The following is a 23,250-nucleotide window of genomic DNA, read 5'->3' on the forward strand; positions in this document are numbered from 1 at the left end:
TTTAAATCCAGATAGTAGAGTTAAGATTGGACACGATAGAAAATGGAGAAACACTTGGACTTTTAGAAAAGTGAATGATATAGTGAAAGAATTTTTAAAGAAAATAAATATACCATACTATATAGGATAGATTTAAAAAGTAGAGAAGTTAGAGTAAGGGAGCCTAATTAAAGGCAATTGCATTTAACTAGACGGGTAATCCTGAGGGCCTGGATTAAGGTGATGGCAATGGGAACAGAGACAAAAAGATGGACACAAAAAAGCATTTCAAATAAAAAGTCCATAGGACTTTTTTACTTATGGAATTAAAAGAAGCATTTTCATAACATAGTACAGTAAAAAAAGATGATTGTATATGAAATGCAAATCTACTAAGCACAAATTGCTATTCCTTTCAAAAATACAACAAAATTACTGTGTAAATTTCTTTTTTTTCTTTTTTCTTCCCTACCACACCCCCTGCCCTAGAGATGGCAACCATTAGATTCAAATAGGTATATCTAGATCTAGATTGATCTATCTATCTATCTATCTATATCTATATGTAAAACTATTATATGCATACTTCTATTAATTTTCTCTGGATACAGATAGCATCTCTCTTCATATGTCCTTTTGGGTATTTATCTATAATAAAGTCCACAGAAGTTTGTGGCTTATGATATCAAGGGTGAAAGAGCTTTGTCAAGTAACTCTAAGCTGGCATATATGGATAAGGGGGGATGATGTTTTCCATGGACAGAGATAAAGGCATTTGAATATAAAGCTGATTTGGGAGATAGGGATAAGAAAATTATGTTATAGAGCCATAAAATTTAAGATCTGGAAGGAACTTCAGGGGCCATCTAGTTCAATCTATACATGAATGAGACCCTTACTATAATGTGCCTGACCAGTGGTTGACAAAACTGCCTGAAGAACTCCAAGGAAGGGGAACCCTCCACTTCTCAAAATAACCCATTCTACTTTGGAGGCAGCTCTAATTGTTAGGAAATTTTTCCTGGTATTGAGCTTAAATTAGCCTCTTCAATTTCTACCCTTGTTTTGTCTTCTGGGGTAAAAGAGTACAAATTTGATCCATTCTTCACAGGCTAGTGTTTCAGATGCTTAAAGGTAACCATTATGCATTCCCATTCCCATTGTTTTCTTCTTAAGGTTAAACATACCCATATGACAAGGACTCAAGGCTCTTCACAATCAGCAGGTCTCCAAACTCTGGGTACTTCCCAGCTTATCCATATCCTTATTCAACTGTATTATAGGCAAGGAAACATTAACATTTTTCTTATATGGTCTCAAATTTCTCTCTCAAAGGTCAGTGATACCCTCTTATTGCCCTCCTTAAACAACCTTAGGACCTTTTCATAATCCTCCTTTTCACAACCCAGCATTCCAGATGAGGTCTGACAAGGTCAGACTTTAGTGTCACTACCACCTCCCTATTCCTAGAAGCAATGCTCCACTTAATGCAGCTCAAGACAGCATTAGCTGTTTTGGCTGCCACATCACACTGCTTGTGTCCTTCTAAAAACCCTATATATTTTTTTGGAATACCTACTGCCTAATTATGCCTTCCCAGTCCTATACTTGTGAAATTGATTTTTTTTTGTATCCAGGTATAAGACTTTATACTTATTTCTAATGAATTTCATCTTAATATATTCAGTCAAATGTATGTCTGCCAAGGTGTATTTGGATATTGATTTTGCCATCCAATGTATTAGCTATCCCTTGCACCCAACTTTGTGTCATCTACAAATCTGAGAAGACATTTAAATTTTTTCCCAAGTCATTGAAAAAAATGTTGGGACAAAGCCAAGTATATATTCCTGGGCTATTCCCCTAAAGACCTCTCTTGCCATGTTGAAATTGAATAAATTGAAATTGAATAAATTGAAAATTCATAAAAAAGACTTTTTGAGGCTGGTCATCCAGACAATTCCAAATTTATTCAATTGTATTACTGTCTAATCCAAGGGTGGGGAACCTGAGGCCTCGAGGCCACATGTGGCCCTCTAGGTCCTCATGTAAGGCCCTTTGACTGAACGCAAACTTCACAGCACAAATCCCCTTAACAAAAGGACTTGTTCTGTAAAACTTGGACACATGTGGCCTCAGGGCCATAGGTCCCCCACCCCTGGCCCTCTAATCCATATAATTTTCCCTTCTCCTTTAATTGTATACTTAATCAAAAACTTTGATACTGAGGCGAATAAAAGCTGTCAAAGTAAAAATGTCTAATGTAATATGAGACTGAAACTCAGAAGAGAAAATAGAAAGTATAAACTTGGGAGTCATTAGAAAAGAGGGGATATTTGAAGCCACTGGTAAGGTATTTTGGTTTATGAGACTATAGAAAAAGAAAAGAGCCACAGCCTGAGCTTCAGGTGTTACTCACAAAGGATGGAAGATGCAGACAAGTTAACCTAAGACAAAAAAGAAGGAACAAAAGGAAAGGGAGGAGATCATTCACAATAGTGTACTGTCATCAAACCAAAGGATCAGGGCTTAAAGGGGGATTGGTGACCAGTGTTGAATGAATCAGAGAGTTCAATGAAAGTGAAGATGACAAAAACGTCATGGGGATGCTTAAAGAAGCCAGGATAAGGATAAGGAAGAGGGTGCTATTGATATATGGAAGACCAGATTAAGACCATATAAAAACATTTTTAATATTTCTATGACTATAATATAGCATAATAAATTCCTTCTTCATTTATTTAAAATGGACCTGCTGTAACTATATCAGAATTCAACCATTAATGGAATGCAAATGCTTACCAAGTGTTCCAGAGGGGTAATGATGTCCTTCAAGACATGCTGGGAATGATTTCTCCTGTGCCGAGAGATCTGCAAAAATATTGATATTAGATGTCAATTCCACTGCATTCGATTTAACTAAAGACTTAGTAAGCATCTGCTACACACAAGGCGCTGTACTATGTAGGAGGCAGCATAATGGATAGAGTGCTAGGCTCGCAGTCAGGTACACTTGGGTTCATATCTAGATTTAGACACTTATTAGCTGTGTGACTGCAGGAAAGTCCCCTTCTCTTCCCTTACATGGACGATAAAGAGGAAACATTCAAAAGTTCCCTTGCTCAAGTAGCTTATATTGTACCAAAGTACTAAAATGTGTACATGAATAAACATAATACGAGATCATTTATAAAAGGAGAAGCTCAGACTGGGGAGATCGGAGGTTTCAAGGAAGAGACCACTTTTACCTCAGCCCTGAATGAACATAAAGACTGTGGTGACAGAAATAGAAGGGAAGCACTCTAGTCATAGGCTACAACTTATGTAAATGCATTGGGGATAGTGAGCAAAACATTAAGTTCAATTCCAATTTGGTTGGAACACAGACTATGAGATGGGGAGTAATAGGAGATAAAGCCAGAATGGTAGAATAAAAGGTAAATAGATTTAGGGCTGGAAAGGACCCCCAAGACCATAAAGTCTGAATGCCTCATGTTGCACTGAGGCGAAGAAACTGAGTCCAAGAGAGACTAAATGATGAGCCCAGAGACACTGCTAGTAAGTGGCTGAGACATTTTTGAACCTGTCTTCTTGACCCCAAGTCCAATGTTGCATGGCAGAGGCAGACTTTGGCAAGCCTTCGATTTCAGGCCAAGAAGTTTTCACTTTATCATGGAAGGAACTAGAGCCACCTAAGGTTTTTAAAAGGAGGAATGATTGATCTGCTGAGACCTCTTCCTTAGGAATACTTCTTTTTTTTAATTTTTAAAAATTTTAGACAAATACTAAAACAAATACATAAGAAAAACATTGTAAACAAATATTAAACAAATATAAAAGAAAAAAGAAAAAACATATCATGTACACAGCAGAACATAGGAGATGATTCAGAATATATAGCAATAACACCATTTCAAGAAAGCCTATATATTAAATACTGTGCATTATGTTGAAAGCTGTCCATCTTTTCTTTGCTTCTTTGTAGGTTTCCTTTTGTTCTCTGCTGTACACTTTTTACTTTCTTCTTTTTCCCCCTTCCTCCTCCCTACCCACCATCCCAAGCCTACAATTGAGCATGGATATATTTATATATAGATATTGATATACACATACATGTATTCATATACACACACATATAGATATATGCATACATACATATATATATACATATACATTTCCTAAGAGATTCTACTCCTAATCTTGTTTTTATATTTGTGCTTATCTCTTTTTTTCCTATTTCTCCTAATTCGTCTTCTTTATTTCTCCCCTCTACTTCGCGCTACTATTATTTAACCTACCCCCACTTCAGCAATCCCTCCCTTATCCTCCCGTTCCTCTAAATCTAAAGACCCTTCTAATATCCCCCCTTTTAACCTATTCCCTCACCCTCCCCTCTAATGATCCCTCCTTTATCCTCTCCCCCCTCCCTATCCCCTTAGAGTTTTATTTCTTTCTAAATTTAGGAGACTTTTATACTCTTGTAGAAGTATATGTATTTTCCCCTCTTAAACCCATTCCCTGATGAAAGTAGGTTTCCAGAACTAAAAGTCCCTCTCCCCCATCTAATTCCTCTGTATTGGTTCTTCTTCCTGTACCTCATTTGTATAATTACTCTTTTAGCTGTTCTTGAACAGTTTTAATTTTTGGAGTCATATCATACTTAGGTCTACCCCAATCTTTCTTATAAGCTACCTAATTACTAGTAATGATCTAAGACACAGGTTTTACATTTTCCATACATAAAAGGTAAACATTCTATCCTTATTTGGTCCCTTATAATTGATCATTGGTATGTACCTTATAATTCTCTTGGCCTATGTATATCAAATCTTCTATTAAGTTCAGGTTTGTTCTTTTTTTTAACAGAGTCCTGAAAGTCTGACAATTGATCAAATGTCCATTTTTTTTTCCATTCGGAATTAGGCTTAGCTTTGCAGGATATGATATTCTCATCCAGAGGCCCAGTTCTTTTACTCTTTGATTATATAGTGTTCCGAGACCTGTGATCTTTTATTCTTGCCACTGCTAAGTCTTGTGTGATTCTAATTGTGGTACTCCCATATGTAAATTGTTTTTCTGTTGTTGCTTGTAATATTTTGTCCTTGATCTGGGGATTTTGGAATTTAACTATGATATTTCTGTGAGTTTTCCTTGTAGGGTCTCTTTCAGGTGGTGATCAGTCGGTTTTTTTTTCTACTTCTACTTTCCCTCTTGTTCTAATGCTTCAGGACAATTTTCTTTAATTATTTCTTGTATTATTGCATCAAGAGTTTTTTTTTTCATTTGAACTTTCAGGTAGTCCAATTATTCTTATGTTTTCTCTTCTTGATCTGTTCTCTAGATCCACTGTTTTTCGTATGAGATGTTTCACATTCTCTTCTATTTTTTCATTCTTTATAGTTTGGGTTTTTTTTAACTTCTTCATCTGTTAGAACTTTGCTGGTTTCCCCTTGTCCAATCCTGGTTTTCCAGGAGTCATCTTCTTCCTTAAGATTCTGGATCTCCTTTTCTAATTGGTTGACTTCCTTGTCATCTTCTTGTTTTTCTTGTATTATTCTTATTTTTCCTTTTAATTTTTCCTTCATCTCTCTCATTTAATTTTTAAAGTCTTTTCTAAGTTCTTCAATGAATTCTTTTGGGGCAGGTGACCATTTGACATAACTGTTTAGAGTAGAAGAGGGTTTCTTTGCTTCGGTATCCTCCTCGGAAGCTGAACTGGTTCCTTCTCACCTGAAGCTCTCTGCAGGGTCTGCCATTCCTTGTCAGTTCCTTGACAGCAGAGGTTCCCTCTATCTTCCCTGGCTCAGACACTCAACTCCTGTAACTGTCCCATAGAAAAGTTCCCTGAGGCAGACTCTCAAATCAAGTAACCCCAGGGCTTGCCACTTGTTTAAGAGGCTTGTGGCTAGTTCTTAAAGTGGGCCCTACCCTGGAGGTGTTTCCTCTTCACAGGGAAGAAATTTTATCCTGGGATTTTTCTTCAAGTCTTCTCCAATTGTCCCAAGGGTACCCCTGTTCGGTCCCTACTCTTATTTTTTTCACAGCTCTATTTTCACCCAGAGGCAATATTTTATTTCTTTTATGGAAGAAAATCTTGAGAGCTTGAAATTTTCTGACCTACTTGCTCCTCCATCTTCCCAAAATCCTCTCTAGGACATTTCTTTAGCCATTACATAGATGATGGATTAGGGAGAGAAGAGACTTGAAGCAAGAAACTCAGTGAGAAGGCTATTACAATAGTTCAGGCAAGAGGTGACAGTGGCTGTAAGTGGAGAGAAGAAAGCGCATATACAGTATATTGAAGAGGTAGAATTGACAGGTCTTGCCAACTGATTGAATAAGGAGTGTATATATGAGGCAGAGGGAAATGAAAGACTCTGAGGCAAAACCATAATGAGAAATTCTAGCGTCCAAGGCAAATTCAGCTGATGTAATAGCTAGTGGGAGTGACTAATCCCATGCATGATTGAGGCAGATTATAAATAAGAGGCTATAAATGCCAAGAAATATCAGGAGCAGTGTATTCAAAGGTCAAGGGATTGTGGTAGAAAATACAACTGTGAACCACTTCCTGAACTTATTAGGGAGAAGGGAGAGTGACCTCATTGGCCACCATTGACAACAACAAAAATAGAGGAAGTATAAAGTGGATTGGAAAGGTATGGTGGTGGTTGCTTTGTTATGGTGGCAGAAAATGGTGGGTCTGAAAGTGGTAAAGGGGAACAAGACACATGGCAACTCTTCCTCATGGCCCCGTGGATTAGTGGAAGTAAAAGGGCAGTTAGTCTTATAAAGGGTATTAAGAGATACGCAGTAATTTCCCCTTCCCTTGGCATAAGTGGTGGGGGATGGGTATAGAGCATTGCATAGATTTTTTTCAATGTATTCATCTGTTTTCCTAATTATTTTCTTTTATTTCTCCTTTTAAAACTACTTTGTTATAAGTAAAAGTTTTCTGGCAGTCAGCAGGGAGAAAGGTAAAGGGTAAAATATAGGTGATGTTAAAAACAAAAGATATTAATAAAATCTATTTAAAAGCAAGATATATAGTGCCTTTGGTCAGTTAGTCATTTGACAAGCATTTATCAAGTGTTTGCTATGTTCCAAGCATTATCCAAGCACTAGAGACATGTAGAAAGGCAAAAGAGATTCTCTGATCTCAAGGAGATCACATTCTAATAGGAGAGACATCATGTAAACAACTGTGTGTATACATATGTACACAAACATATATGTGCATATATGCATACACACATATATATGTGTATATACATATACACACATATATACATATATGTATATATACAAATATAGTATGTAGACACACACACACACACACACAGAGTAAATGAGAGGCCAAAGAGAAGGAAGTAGTGGGAGAGGGGAGAGATTTTGCTGAAGGCTGGGTTTGAGCTGAGTTAGAATGTGAAAGGAAGAGTTCTAGGGTAAAGATGAGTTTGTGATTTCTCCATAAACATTCCAGAAAAGCATAATGGAAAGGGAAGGCAGAAGAATATAGGAGCTAATGAGGTATACAAACTAAATTTATTATAGGATAACCTGGGGGCAGGTAGAGACAAAAACAAATCACTTTTGGTACTCTCCTGGGTAATACTGATTACTATAACCTTATATCTATGTTCCAATCTCCCCCAGTATTCCTAGAAATATCACAATTAGCCAACTGACACCTTCTGTTTGCTTAAATTGGGATGCTGGCAGCAAGAAAGCCTACCTCTATCTCCACCTAGCTCTGGTTAGTACAGGAATCTTCCTCAGTGGGTTTCTTCTCTTTTGGTGGCAATATTAGAACTCTGGGTCTTTGTCCTGGCCTTGATTGCTGCCTTGAGTCTGCTCAGACTTAAGCCCAATAACAAAAACCTATCCTTATACTCTCCCTGGAGACTGTCTCTATTCAACCACTCATTTGGGAAAAGCCCCAACAATCCATGACTTCACTTCTGAATCTCTGGCCATCTCCTCCATAGCCTTGTAGAAGAAGAATAGATTTTGGAGGATTATAGACTTGGAGCTAGATGATGATCCGTTAATATGATAGATAGTGAGAGGGAATGATCCCATGCATGGCTGAGGTAAATTGGAAATACAGGTCATAAAGGCCAAGGAAACTGAGGAACCCTCTTCATATTACAGCTGAAAAAAAACAGAGCTATAGAGTTTAAATTGCTTGCCTAACAAGGAACAAGTAGAATCTGAACCCTTCTAACTTTCAGAACGATATTCTTTCTTGAATTGGGTATGTGATCAGCTTTATTTTATTCCTTTTTACCCTATTTAATGCCTTTATTTTACACAGAAAACTTAGAAAATGAGAAGGACTCATAGGACCCCATGAAAAAATACAAACTCAAAAAATGACCCATGATAACCTGTGGACAATCAATATAATTCCCATTCCTCCATTTGGGGTGTCACTTTGCCACAAAGTCCTAACTACTTTGAAAGGATTACTGAACTCATAGCCACTTGTTTGTACTATATTTTACCAGTCATGGTTACTAGATACTGAGAGAGGCTATGTGACTGGTCCAGGCTTACAAAGCCAGAGAGAGTGTCTGAGACAGGATTCAAGTTCAGGTCTTCCTGACCCCATCTCCTTTGCCACCTACTTGCCAGAGTGCCTTCAATAGAAACAGAGTTTAGAGAGCAAAGTTTAAGGAAGATGAGCTTCATTATGAAAATGTTAAGTTCTAAATGTCAATGGGATATATTGGTGGAGATGTCCATGTCTGGAAGTTAATTAAAATTGGAACATTTGAGTTCAATAGAGGGGTAAGAGCTGGATAGGCAGATTTGGGGGTCATCTTAATAAAGATGATAATTTGAATCACGCAAATAGATGAGAACATAATGAAAACAGTCCTACCCAGCATTAAACCTCACAAATAATTTCCTCCAAAGAACCAAAGGATTAGGTGGTATGAGATAAGGGAGAGACAGCTTTGTTTTTTGCTGGTTAGAATGAGAATAATTATCCTCAATCTCAAAACAACTCCTTTAAAATGGGTTAAGAAACCGCTAACGTACAAACTTAGTAGAAGTAGTTGTACAGGAAAGCATTTGTCATTTATATGTGCTGTGGACCCGGCTCTCTTGCAGTTCCCACTTTTTAAAAGGTTCAGTGAGGTTTTTGGTAACAGGAAATCATTGCTAGTAGCCTCCTCCTGAATAAAATACTGGAAACAATTACATTCCTGCTAGTAAGTCACAGAATGTATTGATCTCTCTCAAACAGGTGGGGCATCATTATAATAACTCACATGTAGACCCCAGGAAGGGGAGAATCAGATCCAACGGATCACGACCAGGTCAATCTGAGAAGTAACAATAGGGTAATAAATGCAAATACTCCCACTAAAATATCACTCCAATGCCTTATCTTGGTCTAGGAGGTACCCTTGGGTTCTTGAAGACTCTGCCAGCAGATCACAAGCTCTGGAATGGCCTGCCAGATTGGAAAGACAAAGTACAAGCCCCAAAACAGATCCCATCTTTGCTGTCCAAATACACTCAGAGAAATTCTTCGATAGATATTTGGCCACTTAAAGATGATTTGGTATTTCATCACAGCAAATAATTATACTCAACTACTAAGATATAGAAGGAGCCTCATTTGTATGACTGGAGAACTGGAGAAATGAGAGAGACTTAAAATATTAAAGTTGTATTAATATAAGTAAATACAGGAATACCTATATTCCAGGTATACCCTCTAGAGATAGGAGACCTATAAAGGCAATTTTCCCTAGATGCACAGAGATAGTATTTCAGCCACCTCTCAATTAGAGGGAAGCCAAGTCAAAAGTAAAACATTACCCAAAGCAAATTTTCACAACCTAGTAGAAAACATTTACAAATGTTTTATGAATTCTTCCCATATTTCTTTTGGCTAGACAGTAAATAGTATCATTCCTCTATTAACAATGCATGCAATCTATCATGCCCAAACAATCTTTGAAGGAGATGACAGAAGAGACCTTTTATTTCATGACTCCCACACTAATGGCATCTATAGTAGAATGCTACATCTATAAAAATACATTATCTCATATCAAGGCAAAGTCACTAAAAGTCACTTATGAACTCTGGAAATTCTGAATTATTTTAACTTATTTGGATACATATATGTATAAACAAGGAGGTACCATTTAATTGTTTCACATAGATGGCTAGGAGGGCTATGTGATTTCAAGTCAGTTTGTTTTATCATGTTTTTTTAAAGCCAATATTGTGAATAAATCTTGAGGCTAAAACTTCATTAGGTAACTCACTATCACAACCATCACAATGTGACATATATCATAACTATGCCAACTATACCATTCAGCCATTATGTAATCAATACCACAACTTACAAATATCATAACCAAGATTTGCATATGCCTAGATTCATCCACATTACTATGGAATTAGTTTCTTCTGTAAATCTTGAGTTATTACTACAATAAGGGAAGCAAGACTGTTCATGTGTGGGGCAAAAACACAGCACTTGTGAACAGTAACAATAAAATAAGGTTTTATTCTTTATCTGAATCTCAATTTTCATCTAATTATGTCTCATGAATTTCAATATGGAATCTATACAAAGTCACGAAATTTAGAGGAAGGTCCCTATATGGTACATTTACAGGAGGATATGAACATAGGATGGGTTGGAATAGATGGATTGTCATTTTTAGCCCTGGAGAGAGTATCACAACACTGTGAGTTTATAACCCTCAGAATATTATAATTTCAGTAATGACCTATGTTTTACTCAACAAGTTACTTCTTTATTCAATCTGAATTCTAAGGACAATAGAACCCATTATTTAATACATTATTTTCTCAATCCCATGATCTAAATACTACACACAAGGTTTTCTATATACTCTATTTTTGATCATTAACTTTAGTGCAAATGATTATTAGCACTAGAGTTTAAATATAGTTTGACCAAAAACATTAATCATATTGTACTCTCTAAGAGAAAAAAAATTCTAAAGAAGCTTGAATAAATTTAGTTTATCTGTAATGTCTACATCTGCTAGAGTTCCAAATGTTCTTAATTAGTACATGGTCCCAGTCTCTAAAAATAGCTGATCATGTATGTATGCAGAAAACACATTTTCAGTACACAGAGCCTTCACATTTCTTTGTTAATTGTAATACTTAAAAATTCTGAAATCTCTACCTGATTACTATTTGCTCCTCACTGAAATTAGTACCCTGATTAAATTGCCAGTTCTTGATTCAAATTCAGCTTTTCAGGGGAAAATTATAAAAGAATCTTCTTTAGAATTCAGAGTCTCTCTGACCTATTTATAAAGAATATCACTTAACAGTTTCATTAGGGATGAGTAACAGCTGGTGACATGGCTGTGTCCTAAAGTGTTTTTCTCTCTCAATATTCTGCATCTTAAGCAATTGAGCCTTCATAAGAAATACTTTCGTTAGTGGCAGTCCTTCCTTTGGGGAGAAAAAAATGTCAGACCACATTGTCTGTATTTTGCAATCTTGTTTTCAGTGGTGTCACATTCCTATTTTATTAGCACGTAGAGTAAACTGGACTGATTTGCTGATGCTATTGAAAGAACTTCTAGAGAGTTGCCTTCTAATTGGGGTTTCTCATGAAACCTCCCATCAATGCGACATATATCTGTGAAATATTTTTAATTGAATCAAATTATCTTCTCTTCCTTCTCATCCCCTACCTCACTCAGGAATTCAAAGATTATTTTTTCAATGATGGAAATGAAGTACTTGGACTATGTAAAACATATTTCCTCTTTAGATTCATTATTCTTTCATGTATAACAATTAAACTTTTCAAATATCTTTTTCTCCCTTCCAAAAACTGAATTTCAAATCACTGCTCCAAAGTATTTTCAGAATTTTTCCCATTCTTTTGTATTTGACCCACTTAAAGAAAATAAAACCAATCAGTGGGATTGGTACTTGAAATATTGCCTCCTATAACAATAACAGGATTTGTGCTTATTATATTTCCTTGTGTAGGAGGGCCTACTCTGAATATGATAGAAAGTTATACATTTATGTAAACGTACAACAGTACATCTCTTTTGAAAACAGATTACCATTTTTGATGAAAGGTTATTTCTTATGGCTTGAGACTGAAAAAAAAGTAAAAGATAAAAAATTGTCTGAAAAAAATTACTGGTTTTTCCTAATATATTTACATACCCTCATGGGGGTACAGCTTCTACCAGCAAGGTCCTTAGTTACGAGCTAGAAGTTTGTCTGTGATAAAGTTTAGCTTTCCTTTTCACTGTTATTCAAATGAAATGCTTTCTTGAGGTATCTTGACTCTTGTATTCAGTTTTTTTTTTTATTAGCTTGGTGAAAAAAAAAGTGGGTGGTTTATTTTTGTTTGTTTGTTTTTAGAAAAGAGCCAACCAACAATTAAAGACCAATCTTGAATTGAAGCATGCTTAGAATGTAGAGGTTTGGCAAAAATGCCAGTGTACCACAAGTACTTTCCTTTCTCCCAAATGTCAAACATAGCAACCTAAGCTTGTTTCAAACTTGTTTACGACAAATCTATGTGGTAGGTACTTGTTAACAAGAGCACTGGAAAGTCTAATTTAAAGCATTTGACTTTGCTAAGAAGCCAATTTTCTAATTTTCCTTCCATTCAGAGTAATGTAAATCATATTATAAGGCTTCAGGGAGAGACTCATATACAGTGCATGGAGTAAGAAAGACTTGGATTCATTTCTCACCCCTCATACCTACTAGCATGGTGAATTTAAGCAAGTCACTTAACCTCTCATGGTCCTCCGGCAATTCTCTAAGACCATATGCTGCAGAAGAGACCTCCATCTGTATTGGTCGAGGGAATTCTCTTTCTGGGAACTCCTAATACCAATCAAATCCTGCTTAGACCACCAAGAAAATGATTTATAAGCCTCTATTGCACAAATGTAGATAATAATGGTGATAATGAAAATGAATTGTACAAACGAGAGCAATGTGCAATTCCTTTGTATGGTTAAGGTGTATTGTTCAGCCAGTATGTGATTAATATTTGAGGTTTTCTCTTTCAGTCTCCCATACTGTTTAGTTACTATTTCTGATCATCTATAACAAATGACTACTAGGCTTTTCCTTCAAGTTACTTTGATCATGTCCTAACGATCAGAAATGTAATATGCTCTATAATCTGCTTCTTCCTGCAAACAGTAAAAAGTGAAGACTGAAGGACCGTCTTGAGGTCATGTTGAAGTCGGCTTATCAGCAGTTTTTTGATTTGATAAGCGTTCTTCAGTCAGCAACGATGTCACCTGCAGCATTCAAAAGCTGCTCAGTGAGTCCTCACAGATCTCTAGCTAAGTCTAGTTTAGTTAAAGTCAGCCTCAGCAACACTGCCCCCCCTCACCTCCTCACCCCCACCCCAGCTAGCCAAAGGGGACCCCTCCACTTCTGGAGTGACTCTAGCCTCAAAGAATCCTTCCAGTGTCCTACTTTTTGCTACACATTTGTTTCTCTCAGAATAAACCAAGCCTAGTTCACAACTGTCCAATTTTAATAAAATTAATTCTACATCGGACATAGATATGCACGCACATTTGCTGACTGCTCCAACTTGCTTCTTTCAGTTCGTTCACTTCATTCCCCAGATGCTTCCAATTTAAAATGTTCCTCTTCAAGAAATTGCTCAGACTCAGAGGTGCCATCACTAAGTTCTTGGAATTGGAATAGTACTTTCTGTTATTCTTGTTGCTTTCATGGAATAGCTGGTTGTTCATTTAATTACAGTTATATACATAGGATCATACTTTGGAGTTTAGAACTGGAAGATCGTAGAATTACAGATCACAGATCTAGAGCCAGAAGGCATCTTAGAGGTCATTTGGACCAGCCAACTCCCTTTTTTAACAGATAAGGAAATTGAGGCCCAGAGAGGTTCAGTGACTTAAGCAGGTACACAAAGGGAGTAAGGAAAGTAAAACTGAGCTTCAAACCCAGGTATTCTGACTCAAACCCAGTGCTTACTCCATTGCACAAGACTAGGAAGAGCAGGTGGGATGAGGGGAAGGGAACAACCAGAAAGTTAATTAAGAAAATATTGGGACCCATAGTGCCAAACATTAAGTATTTTTTTCTCTCAAAATTATATGCATATAAAAATTTACATGCATATGACCTCCCATCTTTTCTTGGAGAAACGGGGGCTAACATAAGCAGAACATCACATATGCTGTCATATGTACTCTTTGAGTCTATTGGCTTTATTTAACGGTTTTTCTTTCTTTCAAAGGAAAGCACATTGAATGGTGAAGTTTTCAGAGGGTCTATGGCTAGGAATGACTGATTCTGAAAAAAATTTCATGAATCATACTTTTTATTTCTATTTGACATTTTTGTCCTATGCATAAGGTCAAGTACACTTTGTCAGTCATTTCTAAACTGGTGGTGGGAAGTACTGGTTAATACAAAGACACAGACACACATACCATATAGTGACACCCACCATACCAGGCCCACAGTAGACATTGGAAGAAATGCTTTACATATATTATCACATTTGATCCTCACAACAACCCTGTGAGATAAATGCCACAAATATTACCATCTCCCTTATGTAATGTTAATACAGTTGTAAGATCTTTCCATCCATTAATAGGCCCATGCAGCCTGTCTGAGTCACATAAGTTTGAGTCACATAGAAGTCTGAGTCACATAAGTCTGTGATGGGAGGAGCTTGCTGAATGGATGGAGCAGGAAGGGTGGAGCAGAGCTGAGAGGAAATGAGACAGAGCAGTCAGAGCTGAGAGAGAGAGAGAGAGAGAGAGAGAGAGAGAGAGAGAGAGAGAGAAGCAGTTAGTGTGAGTGAGAGAGGGAGTGATTTTGCCCTTGTTGTGGGAAGGCCCTAACAAAAGGAAGGCTTGGGGATGGTGGTGCCCCCTGCATTGCTACTGTTTTTAGAGTTCTTTGTTGCTATTATGGATTTGGCTTTCTGGTGTTAGGATTCAGCTTTCTGGTGTTTGAATAAATGTTTTGGTTCTGTCTGACATGTGGAGAGTCTGTTATATTTTGCAATTCAGAACTATGCTGACATATTCATAGCCACTGTGGGCACTGTGAATATCATATTGGTGCTACACATTCTTACAGATAAAGAAACTGAGGCTGAGTTAATTTAAGTGAGTTACTTATGGTCACAAAACTGGTAAGACAGGGTTTATTTCGAGGTCTTCCTTATTCTCAACTCCCAACACTGTCCACTACATGACTGACAATGTTAGTTCCCCAAAGATCTTTTGAAGTTCACACTACCCACTATTGTTGTCATTCACAATACTTATAAGTATCATTCTTATGTTTTGTCAGTCAAAATTGTCCACTTATTCCTGAATGCCTTCACTAAATAGAAACATTTACTTTGTCAATACAGACAAATTAAAATAGGATGTCGAGGTGATTTTATCAATACAGACTGCTAATCTGGGGCATTACTTTAGGGTCTGATATATGCACATTCGCCGCCTTAATTAATCAGATGAACCAAGCCATTGCCAAGTCAGCACTTGACTATAGATACTTCCTGCATCTAATGTCAGTCGTCTGGTAGGATACAAAATTTCTTGTAATAATAATATTCCATCTCTAGCCCTAGAAATAAACTTCCTTTTTCATAGGAAACTCAATAAGAAATATCAAGGGGGAAAAAACCCAACTCTTTTTTCCCTTAATATGAATACCTAAATGAAACTGTTCAAACATTGAAGATGTTATCTCTTTGGTTAGAGAGACTGAAATATTTGTGTTAGCAAAAGGATCAATAAAGATCCAAACACTAACAGCAGGATTTCAGGAGTTTACCTGTATTTATCCACACAGATACTTCATTATATCTTAGTGTCATTGCAGAAAGGCATTTGCTCCCTGGAAATTCTATGCCACAGCACTGAAATGTCACTTCTGAAAGGCACTACCTTGCTGGAGACAGGCACAACAACTAGGAACAATGATATCCCTGCCAGGGGTTAGCAGCCTTCTCCTCCCAGGGAGTCACTTAAAATAAGCACATTGAACACTCTCTGCATCTTTAGTAGATACCCAGTAACTATACCTCCCTGCTTTGAAAATTTATCCTTCCAGGTTTGCACAGACTAAAAACCCACCTTATGCTGCTTGAGAAGTAATTTGAGTTTTGAAGGTTGGTCCAACTCAGCAGGGCTGAAGGATGGCACTTTTCCTTGGTCGTCGGCATGTTGGCTCAGGCCAGACAGCTGTTAGGACATTCTCCTCTGGGAATCTTGCCCTCAACACCCACAGTTGATGCACATACATGGTCTACTGGCTGCCTACTTCCATGCCCATCTGTTCAAATGGCATGGTGCCCACTCACAAGTTGGCTGGATCCTTGCCCTTAGTGTGTAGGTGCCAGGCAATGATGGGTTTAGATGGGCAGCCTGCATAATACTACAAGTGACAATTTTTCCCCTCCCTGTTCAACCTCATTCTGCTTGCACTAAGGAAGTAGATCTTTGTGTATATTGACCCCATTCCCACTCTAATATTATAAATGTGGACATTTGTGCACCCTTGTAGACATTTGGACATCTTTGTAGCTGTACACAAGACACACAAACCTCTACTGACAACAAAGATGGAAGGGGAAGAAGCCATTGTTATTCAAATGATTTCTAACATTGAAATAGGTTGTGCTAGGAAAACCCCAACCACCTGGATTCGGTCAGAAGATATTTACTATAGATATTAGTTCCCACATAGGCAGTGGTGGCACAGTGGATAAAGAGCTGACCTTAGAGCCAAGAAGACCCAGGTTCAAGTCCTATGTCTGACATATATTGACTGTGTGATTCTGGGCAAGCCACTTAATCTCTCCATGCTCTTGGCAATACTAGAAGTTGCCAACACTATAAGTATAAAATTATAAGACTAAAACTTGCAGAGAAGGTGCCAACTTGCATGGGTAGAGGGAGTTTCTTTATCTAGTTCTCTATATCAGTGAAATCATAGATCCCATCCATATTTCTATGAGTCCCATAGATACTTTCATAAAAAGAAACAACACCAGTACATTTTAAAACTATAGTGGGATTTTTCTAATACACATCAACTCAATGTGATAAGCATTTTCCAAAATTTGGCTATGTATCAGGTACTGTACTAGGTTCTAGGCACATAAAGACAACAATGAACACAGCCTCTGCCTTCAGAAATCATGCAGTCTACTGAAGGGTAACAACATATGCATATGTATATAGGAGTAGGCCTTGAAAGCCCAGACTTCATTGCACAAAGAGGGCCACTGAGGGAGTATTAAACTAGTTGTAAAATTATGGTCTCATCAAGAAATCACAGTCTCTTGAATGAATCAGAAGGAAGATGCAGGATTAATGCCTCAGAGTGTGTAGTTGGGAGAAGAGGGCAATCCCAACATAGCCTCTGTCTCATCATATCTGATACCCCATCTCACTCCTAGAATCCTAGCCCTCTCTTTTTTTCCTGTGGTAGGTACACCGGCCTAGTTTTTAATCTTATGGCACTTCAAGGCTTCCTACAATTTCCCTCTACTCAGATGAATGCTTTTGTTCCTCTAGTCAGGAGCTGTTTTCTCCTTCTAGTCTGTCTCCTGGACTCACGAATTTTTAAATGTCATCATGAGGGTTGGCCTATCTATCTTTACCTTGCTGTGTAGTTTTTGTAGATGAAGACCAGCTGGTGTGAAAGCATCTTTTAGAGTTAGTATGACAGTTCATTGTCAACTCCTTTTTTGAGATTAGGTCAAGGACCAATTTCTGACACAGATAAGTAAATACAAAATATAGGGCATCCCAAAAATATTAGGGCAATTTAAAGCTATTAATGCTATTAAAAGCTTACAATTGTGCAGACTTTTGGGACAACTTGAAAAAGCTCAAAACTGCACCAAGGTTTTTGGGACACCCTGAATATGCATATGATAGGCAATTTTCTAAGATAGGGATTTTTAACATGGGCTCCATGAACTTTTTGAAAAACTTTTTTTATATTTTTTATTTCAATACATAGTTAGTTTGTTTTATATTCCTACATATTTTTATACATAAAAACATTATTCTAAGAAAGGGTCCATAGGATTCATCAGACTGCCAAAGGGGTCCGTGACACAAAAAAGAGTCAAAGAATCCCAATTTTACTACTTTAAGTTGATGAAAAGTTGCTGTTCGGCATTGGTAGGGAGAGTTTCCTCACTGTGCATTTCCTATGCCAGTGAAGTAACAGGTCTAGACTAAAACAAAAAGAAAATAAAGCAAAATATGGGGAAGGGGGAAAGTTAATTGTTATGGAATGGAATGTTCCCTTTCACTGAAAAGATAAAAACAAATAAAAAATCAAGAAAAATGAACAGGTCCAATGGAAGCCTAAGTCCTATATTCAAAAAGAACAAAGGTCATCCTCTCTATGGTATTCATACCTGAGAAATCATCCTGCTGGAGGTCAAAATTAAATGTAAGAGCAAAGAAGAGAGCATATCTCCCTCCAGCCTGTATTAAACCCATAGAGAAAAATAGATTGGCATAGAAAGGTTGTGACTTTAATGATCCAAAGCATATGAATGCTTGTTAGCAGACAGCAGACAGACATAAATGAAGAACAGTAATGGCTGCCTCAGTGGCCCTGCCGATAGCTCAATCCAATCAGGTGGCAGGAGAGCTTTGTGCTCAAAGGGGCTGGAAAAGCTTATCTCGTGTGTTTATTTAAGGGTGATAGAATTCATGGGTGTTGTCAGTGTTGTCTGGAGAATGGCTATCTAGTGTGTAGCCATGATCTTTCTTCCTGAGTATGCTTTGTTGAGTCAGTTAGTTATGTGCGACAACTTGATCTGTTCTCCTCTGTATGTGCTGCCAAATCCCTGAGTCCAAGTTTCAGAGGATCAGTGCCTAAAAACTTTTGGCTCAAGAATCAAATTAGGCTTCTCTGTTGCCCTAGTCAAGAAAAAAGCCTAAATACCCAGTGGCCAGAACCAAAGAATTCAAAATTGTGATCTGAATAGAGTTGTCAGATGCCAAAGTACAGAAATTTCTTCTGTTTGAAGTCAAGGTTAGCTCAACTTCCTTGGTAATCAAAAAAGATTTCTGTAATACCTTAATGGGTTATACTGGCTTTTTTCCTCTGTGTGCCACCACCCAGACACTGACCCTCAATATCATAAATGCTAGCAAACACATGATTGTTAAGGGTTTGTCATTTTATTGGTGATGAATACACTAATCACTGCTTTATTTTTCTAGATGGAAATTCAGGAATCAATACCATGTCATTTCAATCATTTCCTAGAAGACAACTTTTCAAAATACTAAGCAATATAAAATAATTTTAAGATATTTAGATGAATCTGAATTTAAGATTGTCCAGCAAACTTCTGAGCTTTGGGCAGAGATAAGGAAGCAGTCAGGGTCAAGGAAAACCCATGAAAGTTCCCAGGGCTCTGTATTTTTGTAATACTAGAAGTAATGAAGAAGAAAACTGATCAACATGCAGTCTGAAAGTGGCAAAAGAGCCATATGGGTAACAAAGCTAAATATTCTCAGAAGATGCTAACTCCGATGGAAACATTTAATCTGATCCTAAAAGAACAAACACTGGATACACCTCCAGCACTGGTGATCTGTCCTCCTTTCTCAGGGAAATAATCATATCCTAAGACATGGCTTTTTTTTAAAATGGAACTGCAAACTCATCTTTAGATGAATGGGAAACCCAGTCCTGAATCTTCACTAAGAGCCCTCCTTCATTTGACCTGCTGCATGAATTTATGTTTAAGCCTCTGTGTTAGACCACATCAGCATAAAAGAAATGTATTATGAGTTATTTTGCACTTCTGGTAGATCAGAATACCCTGGGGAGAGACTCCTTAAGTTTGTGTTCGTGGGTTTCGAGAAGATGCCAAGGAACTGGCCTGAGCTAGTCAAACTATTGGACATAATAGCCATGAATAGTCAATGAATACAAACTCAACTCATTGTTGAGAGTCATGTGTGAGAGTATAACTCTGAGGCTTTCCCTCTTTCAAGGGAAACATCCTTTCCCTTAAGAAGGCTAAACCCTTACAATACAGGTTTGATAATTAGGCTCTTCTCTGGGTAAAAAAAAAAACAAAAAAAAAACAAAAAAAATGAGCTTAGATAAAATTAATGATTTAAAACTCAAATTTCATTACCTGGATAAATCTAAATTACTAATTTTTAGAGAATACCTAATCTTATGTATAGGATCACAAACTTTGAGCTTGAAGGGTTGGGTATTAGCTCCCCAAATTCCTCATTTTTCCAATTAGGAAACTAAGGAACAGAAAAGTTTGGAAACTTGCCCATGTCATATTGGTAGTAATATTCAGAGATAGGATTTGAACTAAGGTTCTTTGACTCAAAATCCAGCCCTCTTTCCATTGTACCTTATATATTAGCACAGTGCCTGGCACATGGCTACCTCTACACAATTTGTACTGTGTTGTCTCTATCTCCTCATTTCCTTTCCTCCTCCTTTATTTCTCCCCCTTGGTGGCAAATTGGATTAAATTGTCCCTAAGGCTTTCTAAAACTCTACAGTATGTTTTCTTACTCTTCATTTTAAACCGATGGTTAATTAGACTTGAAAGTATTTGGAAGTACACAGTGGAAAGATTTCTGGATTTATAGTCAGAGGACTTAAGATTCAACATTGGCTTTGACACTTATTAGCTGTGTGACCTAGGATAAATAACGTATCTTCTCTGGGCCTCCATTTTCTCATCTAAAATGAGGTATTTATACTAGATGACTTCCAAATTCCATTTTAGCTTTAAATTGATAATCTTATAATCTCAAATTCACACTTATTCAAATGAGTGCTAGATTTTATAACTCCTACCATCTTTTGTTAATATTTTCAAAGTTTTTCTTATCATAATCTTATCCTAAAGAAGTCAAATCATTTCTCCCACTTTCATGTTTTAAATTTATTTGGAAGAGAACAATTTTTAGATACTCTGCCTTTTCTCCCTTACAAAGTCATTATCTTAGAAAACTAAACTGATGATGAAGCAGATGCAAGATCACCATCATATATTGCTTTTTAATTAGATTATAAATGCCTTGGGAGGAGGAACCATATCTTATATTTCCTGGAAAAATCTAGCATTAGTACTAGCATCTGCACACTGAATTCAATAATTTTACTGATTGACTATACCAGTGAGAAGCAAGAGACTCCTGATGTTGGCTAATGGAGTAAATTTATAGGGCTATGAATGAATCTGAAAGTCCTCTATACAATGATTCAAAAAATAAGAAGATTGTATATGCATGCATGTCTTGGATACTACATAACATTGTCATGGTTAGAATTCAAAAAGCGATAATATTAGCAAGGAAAGGGAACATATGTTCTTTCCAACAAGGTGAAAGTATCGTCAACTTTACATGTAGAAACTAGAAACAAGAGAAAATTTATCAGGAATTTGTACCAGGGCTACCATGATCTCCAGAAAATCTGAATGAATCAAATGATCTCAGAATTGGAAATGGCCATCTATTCCAAGGAGATTCTAAAAAGAATTCTTATTGGGATACTCCAGATAAGTATTCATCTCTTGTACATAGCAATTTTTCAAGTACTAAAAGTCAGCAAATCTTCAGGCTAAATATCACTATTTGTTTCAATATAATGGCACATAGCATGAATAAGGGTCCTTTCTCAATTCCAATCGCCCTCCTATGGACAATCTCAAGCTTATCAAAGTTTTCCTAAAATATGGTTTCCAGAACTGAATATAATACTCTGGCTGTGGCCTGACCAGGATGTTGTAGAATAACGCTGTCATCCACCTAGTACCAGACACTATTCTTCTCTTAATGTAGCCTAAAATAACATTATCTTTTCCAGCTGTGATTTCATAATATCGATTCATATTTACTTTGTAGACCACTAAAGTACTCAGGTCTTTTTGGGACAATCTGTTTTCATTGTCTGCTTATGAAGTTACAGTTTTGAGCCTCCAGATAAGACTTTACATTTATTTCTATCTATGTTTCCATTAAAGTCTATGTGATTAGATTGATTTTTATGTTCTAGCCTGTTAAGATTCTTTAGGATCCTGATTCTAACATCCAGTAGGTCATTCTTCCTAGTTTTGTATCATTGGAAAAGTGATGATCACTTGTCTGTATCTGTGACTTTATCCAAGTCATTGACAAAAATGTTGAACAACTTCAGGGGTGGGGAACCTGCGGCCTCAAGGCCACTTGTGGTGCTTTAGGTCCTTAAGTGCAGCCCTTTGACTGAATCCAAACTCACAGAACAATCTCCAAATCCCCTGGATACCATCACTGCTGTTTCTCTTGTCTTACTATTCCATTTGCCTTTGGTGGCAACATGAGCACCTTGGGCAGACAAGTGAAACTGATAAAAGGTAAAGTTGATGGTTAAAAACCTATAGCCACAGATATAGAAATGACTTGATAATTTAAATTTATGAATGGAAGATATCATATCATTGTATTTATCTGATCATATTTCCGTCTTTCTCATCATCAATAGAGCACAAGACCAGTGTTCATTACAGAGATGAGATAAGTGTTTTACATGATGGTTGCATAGCCAGGAGATTCTCATTCTCTCATTCTCTTATTCTCTCTCTCCCTCTCTCTCTTTCTCTCTGTCTGTCTCATATATTTTATATATATATATATATATATATATATATATATATATATATATCTTTCATATATATTATATATCTTCTATTTATTTATATACAATATATATCATATATATATATATATATATATAATTGCCCCCTTACCTCTCTCTTCTTCTCTTTGTTCTCTCTCTCCTCTCTCCCTCTCAATGTTTAAAAACTGATTCAGTGTAAGTATACAAAAGATTTTCATATTTCAGTTCTTTTACTCAGTCACACTCTTAAGAAAAGACTGCTTTCCAATAGTCATTTGAAACATTTCTCTTTCGAATCAAAGGAAGCTGCCAAAATAGTATTAATTTTTAAAAAATAACTCTCTCACTAATGTTCCCATTGGATGTATAAAAAAGAGAATCTATTTCAGAGCCAATTTTTTATTCTCCATTGTGTATATACCACAATGTATGAGTTTAGCTCATTAGTGCTCAGCTAGTGCCATCATTTTAAATGATCAAAGTGTTTGTTTGGGGAAAAATCAGTCACATAGAGGAATGTTTCCTAAATTGTGGTCTTGGGTTTAGGGTGTATCTTTTGTGAGTCATTTAGAAGATTTTAGA

General features: G+C 36.8%; 1 protein-coding gene across 1 annotated transcript in view; it reads right to left on the bottom strand.

Moving 5' to 3' along the window:
- Positions 1-23,250, bottom strand: part of ARHGAP15 (Rho GTPase activating protein 15) — an 858,653-nt gene that overhangs the window by 748,012 nt on the left and 87,391 nt on the right. The window contains exon 3 of the mRNA XM_036742514.1: positions 2,782-2,850. Coding sequence (XP_036598409.1) covers positions 2,782-2,850 — 69 coding nt within the window. The remainder of the gene's footprint in view (positions 1-2,781; positions 2,851-23,250) is intronic.

The sequence above is a fragment of the Trichosurus vulpecula genome, chromosome 2, assembly GCF_011100635.1.
Source record: "Trichosurus vulpecula isolate mTriVul1 chromosome 2, mTriVul1.pri, whole genome shotgun sequence".
In the NCBI taxonomy this organism is placed as follows: domain Eukaryota; kingdom Metazoa; phylum Chordata; class Mammalia; order Diprotodontia; family Phalangeridae; genus Trichosurus; species Trichosurus vulpecula.